The sequence below is a fragment of the Rhinatrema bivittatum genome, chromosome 4 (genome assembly GCF_901001135.1).
Source record: "Rhinatrema bivittatum chromosome 4, aRhiBiv1.1, whole genome shotgun sequence".
In the NCBI taxonomy this organism is placed as follows: Eukaryota; Metazoa; Chordata; class Amphibia; order Gymnophiona; family Rhinatrematidae; genus Rhinatrema; species Rhinatrema bivittatum.
Genome location: NC_042618.1, coordinates 475,314,772 through 475,332,694, shown reverse-complemented (window position 1 = coordinate 475,332,694; position 17,923 = coordinate 475,314,772). Strand labels below are relative to the sequence as shown.

The following is a 17,923-nucleotide window of genomic DNA, read 5'->3' as shown; positions in this document are numbered from 1 at the left end:
AGGCCCACACCAAAAGCAGCTGTAAAGCACATTCTCCGGCTTCGCGTTCCATAAACTGCAATAACCATGTACCACATGCAGGCCACATGGTCTTACGGTGAAAAAGCGCTCTTAAAACACCATTTTCAAATAAATGTAAGATTTTAAAAAATCCGTAATTACAAGAAAAAAGAAATAAGATTGTATAGAAATCTGCCCCTTTGCATAACTGCATTACTTCTCCCCATACCCCTGGGCTGAGCAGGGGCTTTTACCCTATAAGAGTCCACATTTCAGGTCATTTATAAATTGATTTCCTGGCTAAGCCCAAAGCGATGCCACCTGATTACCCCGACATACCAATTTCCCATCACATGGCCACATTTGCTTATTGGGTTTCTGATACCTCTGCTATTGGCAGTATTTTCTTAGCTTTCTTGTTTATTAACCAGCAGCCTTGAGCATGCAAGTCAGTCTAGAAAGGTGGCCACGGTTTCCACGCTGATCGGGAAAGGATCAGCACCTCGTCCAGGGCCCCGGAGCGACCCAAAAACAAACGCGGGGGGCTTCCGAGGCTATTTTGCGGCTGCTGGGTGGTCAAGCCCTCTCCACCCTCGGAACACCTGGCGCACAGCCCGAGCCGACTAAGCCACGACCGTGTCGAGCTGAACGCACAGCATGCCGAGCCGCGGCCCATCGCACATGGGGAGAAGATAACACACAAGCAGGAGAAAACCAAGAACAAAATAAACCTCCTTCAGCTGCCTTAGACAGTGAGGAGCCATGCAGCTACCTTCAGGTGTCTTCCTTTTATTTTTTCTTTTCTTAATTTTTTTAAAACTTTACTCAAACTCCCAAACTGAGGCACAAAGCTCTAAAAAGAACAGACTGCCTCAGACTAAAGGATATCTGGAGCCTGCAGCCACCTGAGTGGCCTTGTGAAAGGGAGGGATCTGGACCACCAGATTTACACCCCTCGGGCACACGGTACGAGCACACACAAGGGTCACCAACCCCCGGCTCATCCGCCTCAACCGGACAGGGAAGAGCCCACCAGGAATGAAAAATCCCCGGGAGGGAGTGAGGCTCAAAAAGGAAAAAACTGCCCAGACTGCAGAACTGCAGGTTTTGCACCCATCTACCATCTGCTGGAGACAGAGAAATACTGAGGAACTGCAGCTGGCACATGTGGTTAAGCAGCAGTGTCAGTAAAACTTTCTGTCTCCATCTGCTGGAAGGGAGGCAAAACCCAGGAATATGGACTGATCTGGGTAAATACAAGGAATTGGGAATTTGTACAGTTTGTGTCCTCTTTTTTTGGTACCAGGATTCACACTCAGTGGTGGGGCCACATATTTCTCAAGTACCAGTTACCGGATTAACACCCAAGCCCCATGAGTGAGGTTTAGTGTGATTTCAGAGCATCTAGGCAGCGCTCAAGGATATAGGTCAGCAGAGTTCCTACCAAATGTGTAGTGGGACATACTGGAGTTACATAATGCCTACTAAAGTACCTGTCATGTTTAGGTTAACTCGGTAAGGTAATAAAATTCCTTCAGAGTTTAGCATTGGCTTAACATGGGTTCCCACTGATTTTAAAGCCCTGGTACCTCTGCCCCTGGGACAACTGGAGTACTCAATAGCAGGACATGGGGGTTTTGCTAGAGGTTTTGGAAAGACATGAAAGGGGGGAAGGGGGTGGTGGTTATAATGTGCCTTTGAGCAGCGAGGAGGTGATATGGGCTCCTCTATGCACAGAGTGCCAAGAGAGAAATGATGGACAAAAACATCACCTGGCAAATGCTATAGCTCTATTACAAGGCAAGAAAGAAGCAAGGAAACAATTTGCCCAGTTAAAGAAACAGACAACTCAAGACAGTGTATTTTACAGTTAAAAGAGAAAGATTCTGCTAGCTGCAGTGCATGAAATGTCTTGGCCAGATTTTCCCTGTCACTGGTAGATCAGAATCATTCTGCTGAGACTGAAAAGGAGACTGAGGGCAGAGCTCCTTAAGTCTCAGGCTACTTGTGAGATTTTGTGGAAATGCTGTGAGGCATGGGGAAAGACAACTTTAATCCCAACTCAGTCAATGACAGACAAGTCCAGCGATGACTGCTTCCTATGTGGCAAAATGGAGCAATCCGCCCAGAACTGTGGCATGAAAAAGCAAAGTAATAATAGTGATCCCACCTTCCAAGCTTTCTGTCCAGGAGGTTCAGCAGATCTGGTCATGCCCCTTGGAATTCAGTGCCAGTGTTTCCAGGTTTTAAAATAGGGTTGGTAACACAAAGTAAGACACACTGTAGTCCAAAACTAGCCCAAGTAACCCTGGGAAATAGAGGTCCCAAGCACAAAAGTAGCCCAATCTTCAAAAGACTAAGTAAAGGCTAATATAAATGGTATTTTCAATAATCATTTATTTCCATTGTATTAAAACCTACACTTATATTGTACTTACAGTATAGCAACATGTGGATATACAAAACTGCATTAAGCAAAGTTCAAAAGAACTTGAGACCAGAGCCCTGCGATTTCTAGAAATTGACAAGCCCTGCCCATCCACCCAACAGCCCCAGAAAACAGCTTCCTGAAACAAACAGATTTTAAGACAAATCAGAGAAAAAGATTTTTTTTGCACTTGATGCACAATCAAGCTGTGGAATTTGTTACTGAAGGATATAGTCAAGGCACCTAGCATAGTAAGGTTTAAAAGGGGTTTAGACAAATTCCTGGAGGAAAACTCCATAAGCCATTATTAGTCAGGCAGACTTGGGAAAGGCACAGCTTATCCCTGGGAATAAGCAACAAGGCATGGATCTACCAAGTACTTCTCAGTGCCCCAGACTGACGACCACTCTCAGCAAGAGGTTGCTGGGCTTGACAGGCCTTTTGTCTGTCCCAACATGTTCTTAACTAGTTACCTCAAACAGTGCTACTCGCTGCACCATGGAAGTCTGCAGATGTTTTAAAGGAGAACATTTCATGGCACATGTTGGAATAAATGTAAGATTCTAGACAATGTATTCATCTTGAACAGACTGATCCTTCCTGCTCAGAAGACAGACAGCTTTGTCCACTCCTGCATATCATACTAAAATTTCTGAACAGAAAGGACAGATTTCTAAAGAGGTAAAGGAAATTATTCACAATCAAGACCCCGAGATACTGAAATGCCCCCCCGAAACAGAGAAAAACTGTATTCTGGTATTATTACTCAGTCCAATTAGGAGCAATTCTGATTTTGAAAAATTGTGAATCCTGACAAAGCAAAATATTCCCTCAGTAATTTCATTATTTTAACTATAGTTTTGAGAGAAAGACAGGAAAGGGTGAGATAAACAACAACAAAAAAACACTGCAGCAGGGGCTCCATGGCCCCAATATAGCTCCCACGCCTCTGCAAGACCACAACTGCTAATATCCCTTCCCAATCCTCTTTTGTATGCAGTGTGCTCAAACTACCTCATCCCCTCACATTTCTTCCCTCAAGCAATTTCTCTTCCCCTGTCCCCCAACTCTTGCTCCCATACTCCTCTCTACCCTTTCTATTCCTCCCCCCACCCCCCATCTCTCTCTGCCTCTCACCCTCCTGCCCTCGCTACTTATTCCATCCTATACACAGCACCAGTAACCCCACCCAACCCCTTCTGTCATCCCACTCGTCTCTTTCCCCTCCCTCAGAAGGCTAATCCTCAGTCATCACCAGCCAAAAATAGTCTCTCCCCTTAGTCTTGCCTCTTACCTGCTAAGGAGGTCTGCAAGTCTCTGCCTATGGTTCCCAGGCAGCGACTTGGTTTAGGGAGCTTCAGCAGGATAAAGTGGGGAGGCCAGCAGCTTCAGATCCTGGGCCAAGATGAAGAAAGAGTTCAGTGCCGCAGCAGCTTCGGGAATGTGGGCAGACAGGTTCGGCGGTGCAGAGAAGCTACTCCGTTTTATCACAAGCAGCATCAATTCGGCAGTATGCAGATTCAGATCATTTTATCTGAGCAACAATTTTCCATGTGTTGCCAAAATAATATACACGATTAAAAGAAATATTAATAAAACTTAAAAAAAAATAACAATAAATTAAAACGACAGGTTACATAAGGCGCACCATGAACAAATCTCTGGTTTTTGTAGACAAGTAAGATTGTGAGCTTTGACAGAATTCGCTCCTGGCCTAACATCCATAATTCTCTGTACAGGAGGGTGCTCAATCCCATCGCACAGCTCTTATTCAAGTCACCTTGTGGGGGCTTTGGTACTGTTTTTTTTTTAACTTTCCCCCTAAACCTTAAAATGCAATATTCAGCTTTTCCAAACCCACATTTTTTTGGAAAAAAAATAAAAACCCATAAATGAGACCACCCCATTATGATGACTGTGGAAGGCTTCTACTATTCAGATTTAAACGCGGCGCTATTTTCCCCTCTGTAGAGCCTGAAAACTACTTACCTTCCAGGTCAGAGTTTGCTTTCAAGCTGTTACTTCTTGCGAAGAAGAGAAAATAGTTTCACGCACACCGTGGGGGGGGAAAGACAGCTGCCCCCTCTCTGTAAGCACCGGATGCGCTTGCCACTTCCGTGTTCTTCAGGCTGCAGCGGTCGCCTTCCGCCGCTCGGCCGCCCCCGATTGACTGCTGGTGAAGCCTCATCCCTCTGGGACTGCTGGCTGGGCTGCCTGCGGCGAGCCGGCAAAGAAAGAAGGGAAAAAAAAAAAAGAAGGTTACCAGCACTCAGCTGCCCAGCCCCAAAAAAAAAAAAATGTCCCCCACAACGGGGAAAAAAAAAAAGTAGTCCAATCTGGCAACGCTGCGACAGCTCTTCCCTCTCCCTACCCGGAAGGAAGCCCAGAAAATTGCTCCAGGAGCGCTCCAAGGATGGACTGGGGGGAGGGTCAGCCGGCTGCTCTCACACAACGCGCGTGCACGGAGGTCGACTACACCTCCAACAGAGCTGAAAATGGAAAAAGAAAACGCCTCTAAATTAAAAAAAAAAAAAGCTGCTCAACTTGGGTGGGAAACCCATTTACTTGGCAACACTGGCCGGCGCACCATCACAAGAGGCAGACAATCCGATCTGCGCCTGCGCGCCGACCAATTACCGTCAGTCTGGCCCGCGCGCCGACCAATTACCGTCGGTCTGGCCCGCGCCTGCGCGCCGGGCCGAGTCATAGTCGGCGCGGGGGACTGTGGGACATTGCAAGATGGCCTTGCTAACTCGCTGCTGCCGGGCGGCGGGTGTCCTGTCAATGTCAAGTAAGTGAGGGGGAGCGAGCGGGGAAGAGGCTGGCCGGGCGGCTGTAGCCTGTGGCGGGGACAGGGCTACTGTCTGTGTGGGGGTGTGAGGAAATGCCGCTTAACCGAGAAGGTGGTAGGTGGGCGTATGGAAGAACCTCTCGGGCCAGGCGGGAACAGCCAGAAGTATGAGCAGCGTAATGCCGGGTTTTGAGAAGGGTTCCGGGGTGATCCGGGAAACTACAGACTGGTGAGCCTGAGGTCAGTGCTGCGAAAGATGGTTGAAACTGTTATAAGGGGCAAACTCAAAGCATCATTGGGACACCAAATTTAAATAGGAGCAAGTGTCATGAACAGTACACTTTTTGTACTCATAAAACCCATTTTAATTGATATCATTAAAGCATACAAAATTATCAGCACATAATTCTCAACAATATGTATTAAAAGCTTATAATTTAATTTAAACCTCTCCACTTTAGAGATTTCCGTCTGGTACTTCAATCGATCATCCTATCCAAAATTGATTATTGTAACTCCCTGCTCCTCTGTCTCCCTTCTAACACCACTAAACCCCTGCAGATAAAATCTTTTTAGTGTAACATAAAAAAGATTTTATCTACAAAAAGTGTGTTCTCATATTGCCACCATCAGAATACAATCATCTTCACATAACCATGTGACAGTATATTACCGAGCGTTCACCATTCCATTCCATTCCAAATGGTAACCGCTCGGTGAACGCCGTAACACGGCTTTATGTTGGGAAGTGGATAAACTGGTACGAGTTATGTGACTTACTTGAACATGAAAAATTACAACTTTGTTGAAAAGAGCATAGTGGTCTGACAGCAAGAGTTGGCAAGAATCATTGGAGTTCTATTGAGATATACCACATAGTGATGTTCAGCTCCTGACAAGAGTCCAGCGCTATGTATTGATGGTACATGCATAACACATTGGCAACAGCGAACATACAACCCTCTTTTTGTTGACTGTAATATACATCACATGGTTATGTGAAGATGATTGTATTCTGATGGTGGCAATATGAGAACACACTTTTTGTAGATAATCATCATTCCCTGAGGAAGCCCTGTTGTATGGGCGAAACGAGAGCCTCGTCGGATTAATTTTGTGTTCGACAAAACAATACAAAATATGCTCCATACTTTGAATTGTGATTGTTAAAATCATAAGTTCAATATAAGGGGTACATGTGTATGAAATATGCATTTTCATGTAATTGTTAAATGTGATATGAAGAGGTATTAAGCATGTAAGTTTGAGATTTAGTGATTTTATGTGGTATGAGTAGTGTGAATGGAGGGTACAGTATGAATGGGATTGTTTTTATGTAGGGAGGTTATTGGGAAACATAGCGTGACTTGTATAAAAAGAATGTAAATCATATTGAAGAAAAATTGTGTGTATAATAAATTTTTGGCATTATATTTTGCCGAGTCCCTCTGTATGATTATATAGCTTGTATTTGGAACAGAGGTTACGCACGTGCGTTATTGACTTTTTTTTTGAAGGCATGAATAAATGTGGATAAAGGTTGGCTAGTAGATATAGTGTATCTGGAGTTTCAGAAAGCATTTGACAAAGTACCTCATGAAAGACTTCTTAGGAAATTAAAAAAAAATTGTGCAATAGGGGCAGTGTCCTGTTGTGGATTGAGAACTGGTTAAAAAACAAAACAGAGTATTTATTTATAGACTTTTCTTTGCCGACATTCGTGAGGCACATCATATTGGCTTATATTGAACTGAAAGGAGGAAAATACAATGAACAGAATAACATGTCATAGTTAAGAGTAGTGCTAAATGGTCAATGTTCTCAATGGAGAAAGGTGAATGGTCCAGGTGATTTATTACTCTTCAGTTTGTCAATTAGGCCTACCACATCTTCTAGGTTCACCGTGATTTGGTTCATCTGAATCATTACCCATGAAAACCTTCTCCGGTACGGGTATCTCCCCAACATCCTCTTCAGTAAACACCGAAGCAAAGAAATCGTTTAATAGAAATGACGGCAGAAGACCAAACGGCCCATCCAGTCTGCCCAGCAAGCTTCGCACTTTTTTTTTTTTTCTCATCTGTTACTCTTGGCTCTTTGTAACCCTTTGGTTCTATTTCCCTTCCACCCCCACCGTTAATGCAAAGAGCAGTGTTGGAGCTGCATCTAAGTGAAATATCAAGCTTAATTAGTTAGGGGTAGTAATCGCCGCACTAAGCAAGCTACACCCATGCTTATTTGTTTACCCAGACTATGTGATTGTCCTTGTTGGTTGTTGTCTGTATATAGATCCACTTTTCTTCATTACCCCTGCTGTTGAAGCAGAGAGCTATGCTGGATATGCATTGAAAGTGAAGTATCAGGCTTATTTGGTTTGGGGTAGTAACCGCTGTAACGAGCAAGCTACTCCCAGCTTTTTGTGAATGCAAATCTTCTTCCACATTTCCTCTTGCCTTTGAAGCTTAGAGCAATGTTGGAGTCGCATTAATCTTTTCGTGTTGGCCTTATCTTCTCTAAGTCCCCCTTTAACCACTCGATCATCTGACTGTCTAACCAACTTCCTCGCAAGCTTTCTGCTTCGGTTATATTTTAAAAAGTTTTTACTTTGAGTTTTTTCCTCTACGGCCAACTTCTTTTCAAATTCTCTTAGCCTGTCTTATCAATGTCTTACATTTAACTTGCCAGTGCTTATGCTTTATCCTATTTACTTCTGTTGGATCCTTCTTCCAATTTTTTGAATGAAGATCTTTTAGCTAAAATAGCCTTTCACCTCACCCTTTAACCATGCCGGTAATCGTTTTGCCTTCCTTCCACCTTTCTTAATGTGTGGAATACATCTGGACTGTGCTTCTAGGATGGTATTTTTTAACAATGTCCACGCCTCTTACACACTTTTTACCTTTGTAACTCTCCTTTCAGTTTTTTCTAACTATTTATCTCATTTTATCAGTTTCCCTTTTGAAAGCTTTAACACTAGAGCCATGGATTTACTTACTGTCCCCCTTCCAGTCATTAATTCCAACTTGATTACATTATGATCACTATTGCCAACTGGCCCCACCACAGTTTCTTCTCTCTCCAAATCCTGTGCTCTACTGAGAATTATATGTAATATTGCTCCCTCTCTCGTTGGTTCCTGAACCAATAGCTCCATAACACTGTCATTTATTTCATCCAGGAACTTTTCTCTCTAGCATGTCCTGATGTTACATTGACCCAGTCAATATTGGGGTAATTGAAATCTCCCATTATTACTGCACTAACAATTTGGTTAGCTTCGCTAATTTCTCTTAGAATTTCACTGTCTGATCATTTTGGCCAGGTGGATGGTAGTATTCTCCTGCCACTATACCCTTCCCCAACACAAGGGATTTCTACCCATAAAGATTTGATTGTGCATTTAGTCTCATGCAGGATGTTTATCCTGTTGGACTCTATGCCATCCCGGACATAAAGCTCCACCTTGCCTCCCAGATGCTCCTCTCTGTCATTGCGATATAATTTGTACCCCGGTATAGCACTGTCCCATTGGTTATCCTCTTTCCACCATGTCTCTGAGATGCCAATTAAGTCTGTCATCATACACTGCTATACATTCTAATTCTCCCATCTTACTTCTTAGACTTCTGGCATTAGCATACAAACATTTCAAAGTTTGTTTTTTGTTTGTATTTTTATTCTGTTTTTTAATTGATAGGGATAAGTTAGAATTTTTTAGCTCAGGTGAGTTTTTAGTTACAGGCACTTGGACTACTTTTCTAATTATTGGAACCTCACTGTCGGGATGCCCTAATTCTAATGCATCATTAGTATCCTTTAAAGATACATCTCTCCGAACCATGCGCTGCTGAGCGACTGTCGGCTTTCCCCTTTGTTCTAGTTTAAAAGCTGCTCTATCTCCTTTTTAAAGGTTAGCGCCAGCAGTCTGGTTCCACCCTGGTTAAGGTGGAGCCCATCCCTTCGGAAGAGACTCCCCCTTCCCCAAAAGGTTCCTCAGTTCCTTACAAAACTGAATCCCTCTTCCTTGCACCATCGTCTCATCCACACATTGAGACTCCGGAGCTCTGCCTGCCTCTGGTGACCTGCACGTGGAACAGGGAGCATTTCAGAGAATGCTACCCTGGAGGTTCTGGATTTCAGCTTTCTACCTAAGAGCCTAAATTTGGCTTCCAGAACCTCCCTCCCACATTTTTCTATGTCGGTGCCCACATGTACCACGACAACTGGCTCCTCCCTAGCACTGTCTAAAATCCTATCTAGGTGACGCATGAGGTCCGCCACCTTCGCACCAGGTAGGCATGTTACCAGGCGATCCTCATGTCCACCAGCCACCCAGCTATCTACATTCCTAATAATCGAATCACCAACTATGACGGCCGACCTAACCCTTCCCTCCTGGGTGGTAGCTATGGGAGATACATGCTCGATGTGAAAGGACAGTGCATCACCTGGAGAGCAGGTCCTTGCTACAGGATCCTTTCCTGTTGCACCAGATTGATGCCCTCCAGTCATGAGACCTTCTTCCTCCAAGGCAGCACCAGGGCTGCCAGTCTGAAGTTGGGACTTGGCTACTATATCCCTGAAGGTCTCTTCTATATACCTCTCTGTCTGCCTCAGTTCCTCCAGAGATCGGACTCGTTCTCTGAGAGCCAGGAGCTCTTTGCATCGCATGCACATGTACAACTTCTCACCGGCGGGTAAAAAAATCATACATTTATTTATTTTATTTTATTCTTTTATATACCGATATATATAAAATATATTATTTTATATATTCTTTTATATATATGTGACACTCGATGCAAAAGACTGGGAAGCCCCCCTCTTGCTGCTGGACTGCTGCCTTCATCTCAATTTTGATCAGTTCCTAGTTAAGTTTTAGGTTGCCATGGGAGCAGGAATGTGTCTAATTAGGGTTCTTTAAATGTATTAGTGAATTCACTATAAATCTGGTAGTGGCCTACAAGGGAATGATCAAACTCTCAATATGGTGTGGGGAATTTGTGAAGTGAATTTAAAAGGCTGTTTTTTGGTTGTTTTTAGTGTGAAAGTGGCACCTGCCTATAAATTAAACGATGAGCTAGTTGTGGGTGGGAAAGGTTGGGAAACACAAACACGCTAACTTCTATTTATTTGCTGCCGTACTGACTATTTAAAACAAACACACTAAATAATATACCCCAATAGTTTACTTCTTCCCAATTCTTTTAAAGAATTTCCCAGGCAGAACTTACTGATTCCTTTCAGCCACCAGCAAGGTGATCCTCTCCTCTCAGTGCTCACACTTTCTCCAAGTTGAAGAGTCCAAACCTTTTTAACAGTACAGAGTACGGAACACACAATGAAATTAAGTAAAAGGTGGAAGGAATGCCAAACGACTGCCGGCATGGTTAAAAGGTGAGTTGAGAGGCTATTTTAGCCAAAAAAAGGTTCTTCAAAAATTGGAAGAAGAATCCATCTGAAGAAAATAAAAAGTATAAGCATTGTCAAGTTAAGTGTAAAACATTGATAAGGCAGGACAAGAGAGAATTTGAAATGAAGTTTGCTGTAGAGGCAAAATCTCATAACTTTTTAAAATGTATCCGAAGCAGGAAATCTGCGAGGGAGTCAGTTTGACTGTTAGATGATCGAGGGGTTCTCGGGGAAGATAAGGTCATCGTGAAAGATTAAATGAATTCTTTGCTTCTGTGTTTACTAATGAGGATGTTGGGGAGCTACCAGTTCCGGAGCTGATTTTCAAGGGTGATGAGTCAGATGAACTGAACCAAATCACGGTAAACCTGAAAAATATAGTAGGCCAGATTGATAAACGAAAGAGTTGCAAATCACGTGAACCAGATGGTATGATCCCAGGATTCTGAAAGAACTCAAAAATGAAATTTCAGATCTGTTAGTAAAACTTTATAACCTATCATTAAAATCGTCCATTGTACCTGAAGACTGGAGGGTGGCCAATGTAACCCCAATATTTAAAAAGGGCTCCAGGGGCGATCCGGGTAACTGTAGACCAGTGAGCCTAACTTCAGTGCCGGGAAAAATAGTGGAAACTATTCTAAAGATCAAAATCACAGAACGTATAGAAAAACATGATTTAATGGTACACAATCAGCATGGATTTACCCAAGAGAAGTCTTGCCACACGAATCTACATTTTTTTGAAGGAGTTAATAAACGTGAATAAAGGTGAACCAGTAGATGTAATATATTTTGATTTTCAGAAGACATTTGACAAAGTCCCTCAGGAGAGGCTTCTAAGTAAACTAAAAAGTCATGGGATAGGAGGCAATGTCCTTTCGTGGATTACAAACTGGTTAAAAGACAGGAAACAGAATAAGATTATTTAATGCAATTTCTCCCATGTTTTCTTACCCCCTTACTCCCGCGTTAACATGTTTTATTTGTTCTATGTAAAGCGCCATGCATGGCGTCTGTTTGCGTTACACTGTGAACCGATGTGATATCCTGGATGAATGTCGGTATATAAAAATTTTAATTAATTAAATAAATAAATAAGATTAAATGGTCAATTTTCTCAGTGGAAAAAGGTAAACAGTGGAGTGCCTCAGGGATCTATACTTGGGTTGGTGCTTTTCAATATATATATAAATGAACTAGAAAGGGATATGATGAGTGAGGTGATCAAATCTGCAGATGACCCAAAATTATTCAGAGTAGTTAAATCACAAGCAGATTGTGATAAATTGCAGGAGAACCTTGCAAGACTGGAAAATTGAGCTTCCAAATGGCAGATGAAATTTAATGCCTACCTTAGTTCTCTGTAAACCGGCATGATGTGCTGCACGAATGTCGGTAAATAAAAGTTAATAAATAAATAAAATAAATAAAATAAATAATGTGGACAAGTGCAAGGTGATGCATATAGGGAAAATAATCCCATGCTGTTGTTAACACAATGTTTGGTTCCATATTAGGAGTTACCAGCCATGAAAAAGATCTAGTTTGTTGCTGGATCCAAAAATCAAACAGATTGATGGGAATTACTAGGAAGGGAATGGTGAATAAAACAGAGAATGTCAAAATGCCTCTGTATCGCTCCATGGCAAGACTGCATCTAGAGTTCTCTGTGCAATTCTGGTCACTGCCTCTGAAAGAAGATATAGTTGCACTGGAGAAAGTACAAAGGATGACTATAAAATGATAAAGGGAATGGAACAGCTCTCCTATGAGGAAAGCCTGAAGAGATTAGGGCTGTTCAGCTTGAAGAAGAGACAGCTGAGGGGGGATATGATAAAGTTCTACAAATTCATGAAAGGAAAAGATCCGATAAATGTGAATTGGTTGTTTACTCTTTCAGATAATAAAAGGACTAGGAGGCACTCCATGAAGTTAGCAAGTAGCACATTTAAAACAAATTGGAGAAAATTATTCTTCACTCAATGCGCAATTATGCTCTGGAATTTGCTGGAGGATCTAATTAGGGCAGTTAGTGTAGATGGGTTTAAAAAAAGGTTTGGATAAGTTCCAGGAGAAGTCCATAAACATGTTAATCAAGTTGACTTAGGGAATAGCCATTGCTGTTACTGGCATGGGATCTACTTAATATTGGTGGGTTTGCCAGGTACTTGTAACCTGGATTGGCCACTGTTGGAAAAAGGATGCTGGGGTTGATGGACCCTTGGTCGACCTAATATGGCAACTTCTTATGTTCTTTAGTATATTTAGAACGAGTTGTTTTTTTACTCAACACATAATTGAGTTCTGGAGCTCATTGCCAGAGAAAGTAGTAAATGCTATTAGTACAGCTGGGTTTAAATACGGTTTGGAGAAGTTCCTGGAGGAAAACTCCATAAACCATTATTAAGCTGGTTTTGAAGAAATCCAGTGTTTTTATTTCTGAGATGAGCTGTATGGAATCTGTGCAACATTTGGGGATCTTACCAGGTACTTATGACGTGGATTGGCCATTGTTGGAAACAGGATACGGAGCTGAATTGACCTTTGATCTGACCTATTATGGCAAATCTTTCGTTCTTATGGAACATATTTAGAGCACTGACAGACTGATGCAATAAGATGCAGTTCTAAATGGGTACGTGTATTGAGCGCCAGTTTCCTAATTCACGCTCATAAGAACATAAGAACATAAGAAAATGCCATTCTGGGTCAGACCAAGGGTCCATCAAGCCCAGCATCCTGTTTCCAACAGTGGCCAATCCAGGCCATAAGAACCTGGCAAGTACCCAAGAACCTGGCAAGTACCCATGCACATCCCCTGTGCACCTGATGCTGTATTTAAATGAGTGAAATTGGAGCAGTGTAAAAAAGGGTGCGCCGAGAGTGAATTGTGCATTTCTGGCACTCGAAGAAGTTTATTGCATCGGGCATTCAATACGAGCATCTGTTTTGAGCGAACTTCTTTTTGCTTATTTTGCTGAGGTTCATAGACTTTGCTGATTTAATGTTGACGTTTTTTATATCAGGCCCCCATTGCTTCAGCCGTTTAGTTTGTGCATTGTTAACAAAACGTGCACTTTTTTCTTTTTTTAGTCATCAATGTGTATATATATTTTTTTTTTCTCCACCGGAAGCAGTAAATTCAAGAGTGAGGATGATACTAAGGAGAAGGATGCATTTATCGCAACCCAGAGGATCATATTTTTTAATGATTTTCATGGGTCCTTGACTGGGCGTTAACTTTACTTCACCTCCAGAGCAGGAGTTAAATTTCCCCATTAAAAATGTGCATTGAGCTTCCAGCCTTTGGCGTGCTTTCCTGCATCGGGCAGTAATAGCTAATGACTTCGTCTACATGGAATTTAAATGTGGTGGGTGCTATCTGGCACGTTTTTGTTGGGGCACACATTTCAGACGCGCTAATCTCCTTGCTACATCGGATGCTAATATTGCGGGCCTAAAACGCGCGTTGCAAGTAAACCCAGGAGCTAGGCTGGGTGCACCTTACTGCATCGGGCTCTTAAGCTGTAAACAGTATAATACATGCCAAAAACCTTTGATAAAGTACACAAAAAAATGCTTTTCATGCCATTTCAGCTTACTAAATGCCATTACCAAATTTTCACTGCATTAACTGCTGCCTGATGGGGACTTTATTGAAAGTATGGTGTGTTTTTATATATAATATATATGTATATTATATATATTATAATGTATATTATATATAAAAACACACCATACTTTCAATAAAGTCCCCATCAGGCAGCAGTTAATGCAGTGAAGATTTGGTAATGGCATCATAAGCATTTTTTGGGGTCCTTAATCAAAGGTTTTTGGCACGTATTATACTGTTTACAGCTTTAGAGCCCGATGCAGTAAGGTGCACCCAGCCTAGCTCCTGGGTTTACTTGCAACGTGCGTTTCAGCACTTCGGAGGATTATGTTCAGGTACTACAGGTATCTTCCTATGCCCCGAGAGCTTGCAGTCTTTGTACCTGAGGCAGGGGAGGGGAAAGTGACTTGCCCAAGGTCACAAGGTGTGGCAGTGGGATGTGTAGCCTGCTGCTCTTTCACTCCATTTTTGTATTAAAGCATTTTGATGACCTTTTATCTGCAGCCTTAAGAAGCAGAGGACTGAGAGTGTCTGCGTGTGTGAATGAACTGAGGGATTGTGGGAACTTCATACTTCCTAGGGAGAGAAGGACCGGGGTACCCTTACTGCATTGTTTTACACTGTACAATATAAAACTGGTTTTACATGTGCTTTTTTATTCCCCTAGGGTCTGGGATTACTTCCTTGGTGCCCATTGCGTTTCAGAAGCGAAAGATTCACCATGCGCTTATTCCTAAGGGCAAAGGTGGACGTTCCTCATTTAGTGGCATCGTTGCCACAGTCTTTGGAGCCACAGGATTTCTGGGCCGTTATGTTGTCAACAGGCTGGGTAATGCTGACTACCTAAAAATAACAGCATGCTGCTATCCGGTTTCATCCCGAAACCCACACTCAGTGTCTAATAAAGCACTGCAGGCAGGAAGTGGAATGAAAAAGTTGGCACAGTTTTTTTTCTTATTTGCTTATATAGTTTATTTCATTTTAGATTCATTAAGTAGTGTGTGTGGCTTCTATTTTATGTGTTCTTTGAGGAATTTTTTCTTTAAATCAACAGCAAATTCATTTAATGACTGTGTGTTTGTGTATCTACTTTCAGCACAGCAGAGCACCTAACATCGTGTAACTACTGCATGGGCGCAGTGCTCTGCTGTGCTGAACATATATACACAATAGATCTGCTACTGCTGTAAAAGTTTACTTGAGAGAAACATGTATGACACTAAATGAAAATATAGACATAGACATCTCAGAGACATGGTGGAAAAAGAATAACCAGGATGACACTGATACCAGGGTACAAAATATAGGATTTGCTGGGTATTCTGTTGTTCAGACATACAGTGCTGGCCTCGATGGCCCAATGCTCTGACCCAGCATGGCATTTCATGTCGTCTTATGCATGCAAATGTGTTGTGTTTTGTTTTTTTTATGAAAACCTAGGACGTATTGGATCGCAGGTAATCCTACCTTACCGTTGTGATCAGTATGACCTCATGTATCTTCGACCTATGGGTGACCTTGGGCAAATTATATTCCTGGTAAGACCTTTTTGATTTACTGTGGAACATATCTATCAGATACTAACTTGAAGCAGGGAGCTCCCTCCTCTTAATGAGTAATCAAATGGTGATTATTTGGCTTTTGCTAAACCTACTCCCTTTTGTGCAGAGCTCAACTAAATTTGTAGTTTATGCTTTTTTTTTTGTTAGTAGCAGTGAAATGTGGTGCATTGCATTTCTCTTCTACAAGGTTTCCAGTCCTTCCGAAATGGAATCTGAGGGCTTGTGAAATTCTCTCCACCCCAGACGTTTGCCTTGTTTCAGAATACCACACTGCCCTGGGAGTCCAGACTATAAATTATAGTTAAAAACCTATTTAGGAAATGTTTTACTCTGGTACAACAAGCTTGTGGATAGAATACTTCCGAGTTAGTATAGCATGGTCACAGTGATCATTTTAAATTGCCTAGGCTCTGTTTCGCATACATGATCCGTGGATTGAAATAAACATTTGGCCATTTGGTTCAGCCTTCCTTGAGTCTTCTATATCTTGTTATAGTCATTTAGGCTCTTCATAGCTGTCAGTGTTATCTGACAGGAGCCTATGCCTGTGCACTGGCTATTTTGCTCAAAATATGAACTGGCCAATTTTAATGGCTCTGTTAATTCCATGTTCTTTTTGTATCTGGGTCTCTTATTTTTATGTTTCTAGTTAAATACAAAAAGCACAATTTTTTCCAAAAAATGTGTAAAAAAGCAGCAAGCAAAGGAACACAAAAAGTCAGGATCTAATAGTATTGTAAATCTGATTAATATGTTTATATTTCATTTAAATGATCTTGCTGACCCATTCAATTTTAATCATTATTGGTAAAAGCATCCTCAATTTTTCAAATTAAGCCTCCCAAATTCAGTTTATTTATAGTGAACTCTCAAGCCAAAACGTTTTTAAAATTTCAAAAACATAAAGCAGCAAAATCGAATACAAATGACACTTCCCTTCCCTCACAAAGGCCTCTGTGTTTCCTTGAAGTTTCTTCAGGGGGACGGGCCACAGAGGAGAAACACCAAAAAACTGAGCACTTTTAACACTGCAGGGATTCTTGCATCAGGAAAACATAAAATAAATCACTATCACTCTAAAAAGAAAATCCTGCTTAAATCAATTTCCGAAATCTTGCAGCTCCCTTCTAAAATGTTTATACATAGCAAGGACAGCAGACTGCCATCCAGGCTGCCCAGCAAGTTTCGGCTGCACCATACAGGTTACTCCCAAATATATTAAGGGTAGTACTAGTAACAGTCAAATCAATAACACAGTTACTGCTTGCAACAATTTACAGGGTGAGCAGCTCTGTTAATAATTCACAAAATGCTGCTTGAAAGTGCTTTACTTTTGGACTTGGCCATAGAAGCGATCCTGCACTTTTCCCCTAATGTCTGTGTATCAGTACTCCAGACCGTAAAAGTCGGGGCCAAACATTAGCTGTCATCTGAATCCAGCTCCCCCCCCCCCCCCCCCCCCCCCCCGTCGAACAGAGACTGATGTTGCATCAAAAGAATCAGGCTAATTAACGGGCCGATACAGTAAAAAACGCGGGAGAGCGGGCGAGCGCCCACTCTCCTGTGCGCGCGATACACTAAGTTAATTTATTTAAATTAGGCCTGGTGGTAAAAAGAGGCGCTAGGGACACTAGCGCGTCCCTAGCGCCTCTTTTTGGACAGGAGCGGCGGCTGTGAGCGGGTTTGACAGCCGACGCTCAATTTTGCCGGCGTCGGTTCTCGAGCCCGCTGACAGCCACGGGCTCGGAAACCGGACGCCGGCAAAATTGAGCGTCCGGTTTTCGGCCCGACAGCTGCGGGCCGAATTCAAAATGTTTTTTTTGTTTTTTGTTTTTTTTTTACTCTTCGGGACCTCCGACTTAATATCGCCCTGATATTAAGTCGGAGGGTGCACAGAAAAGCAGTTTTTACTGCTTTTCTGTGACTTTCCCGGTGCCGGAAGAAATTAGCGCCCACCCTTGCAGCTTGGATGCACATTTTTTTTCCTGAATTACGCACGCATAACTAATAGCGCCCTCAACATGCATTTGCATGTTGAGGGCGCTATTAGGTGCCGTGGGTTGGACGCGCGTTTTCCTCCCCTTACTGTATAAGGGGTAAGGGAAAACGCGGGT

General features: G+C 42.4%; 2 protein-coding genes across 3 annotated transcripts in view; one reads left to right on the top strand and one right to left on the bottom strand.

Annotated features, from left to right (window-relative positions):
* PRDM4 (PR/SET domain 4) overlaps positions 1–4,918 on the bottom strand; it is a 58,927-nt gene extending 54,009 nt beyond the window's left edge. The window contains exons 1-3 of one of the 2 annotated variants that reach the window (XM_029597280.1): positions 4,800–4,918; positions 4,418–4,642; positions 3,723–3,962 (exon numbers count right to left, since the gene is read on the bottom strand). The gene's annotated coding sequence lies outside the window, so the exon portion shown is untranslated. The remainder of the gene's footprint in view (positions 1–3,722; positions 3,963–4,417; positions 4,643–4,799) is intronic. The other variant, XM_029597279.1, reaches the window with a different exon arrangement.
* Positions 4,919–5,002: 84 nt separating this feature from the next.
* NDUFA9 (NADH:ubiquinone oxidoreductase subunit A9) overlaps positions 5,003–17,923 on the top strand; it is a 63,091-nt gene continuing 50,170 nt past the window's right edge. The window contains exons 1-3 of the mRNA XM_029597282.1: positions 5,003–5,219; positions 14,915–15,076; positions 15,688–15,785. Of these exons, the coding sequence (XP_029453142.1) occupies positions 5,168–5,219; positions 14,915–15,076; positions 15,688–15,785 (312 nt within the window). The 5' untranslated portion in view covers positions 5,003–5,167. The remainder of the gene's footprint in view (positions 5,220–14,914; positions 15,077–15,687; positions 15,786–17,923) is intronic.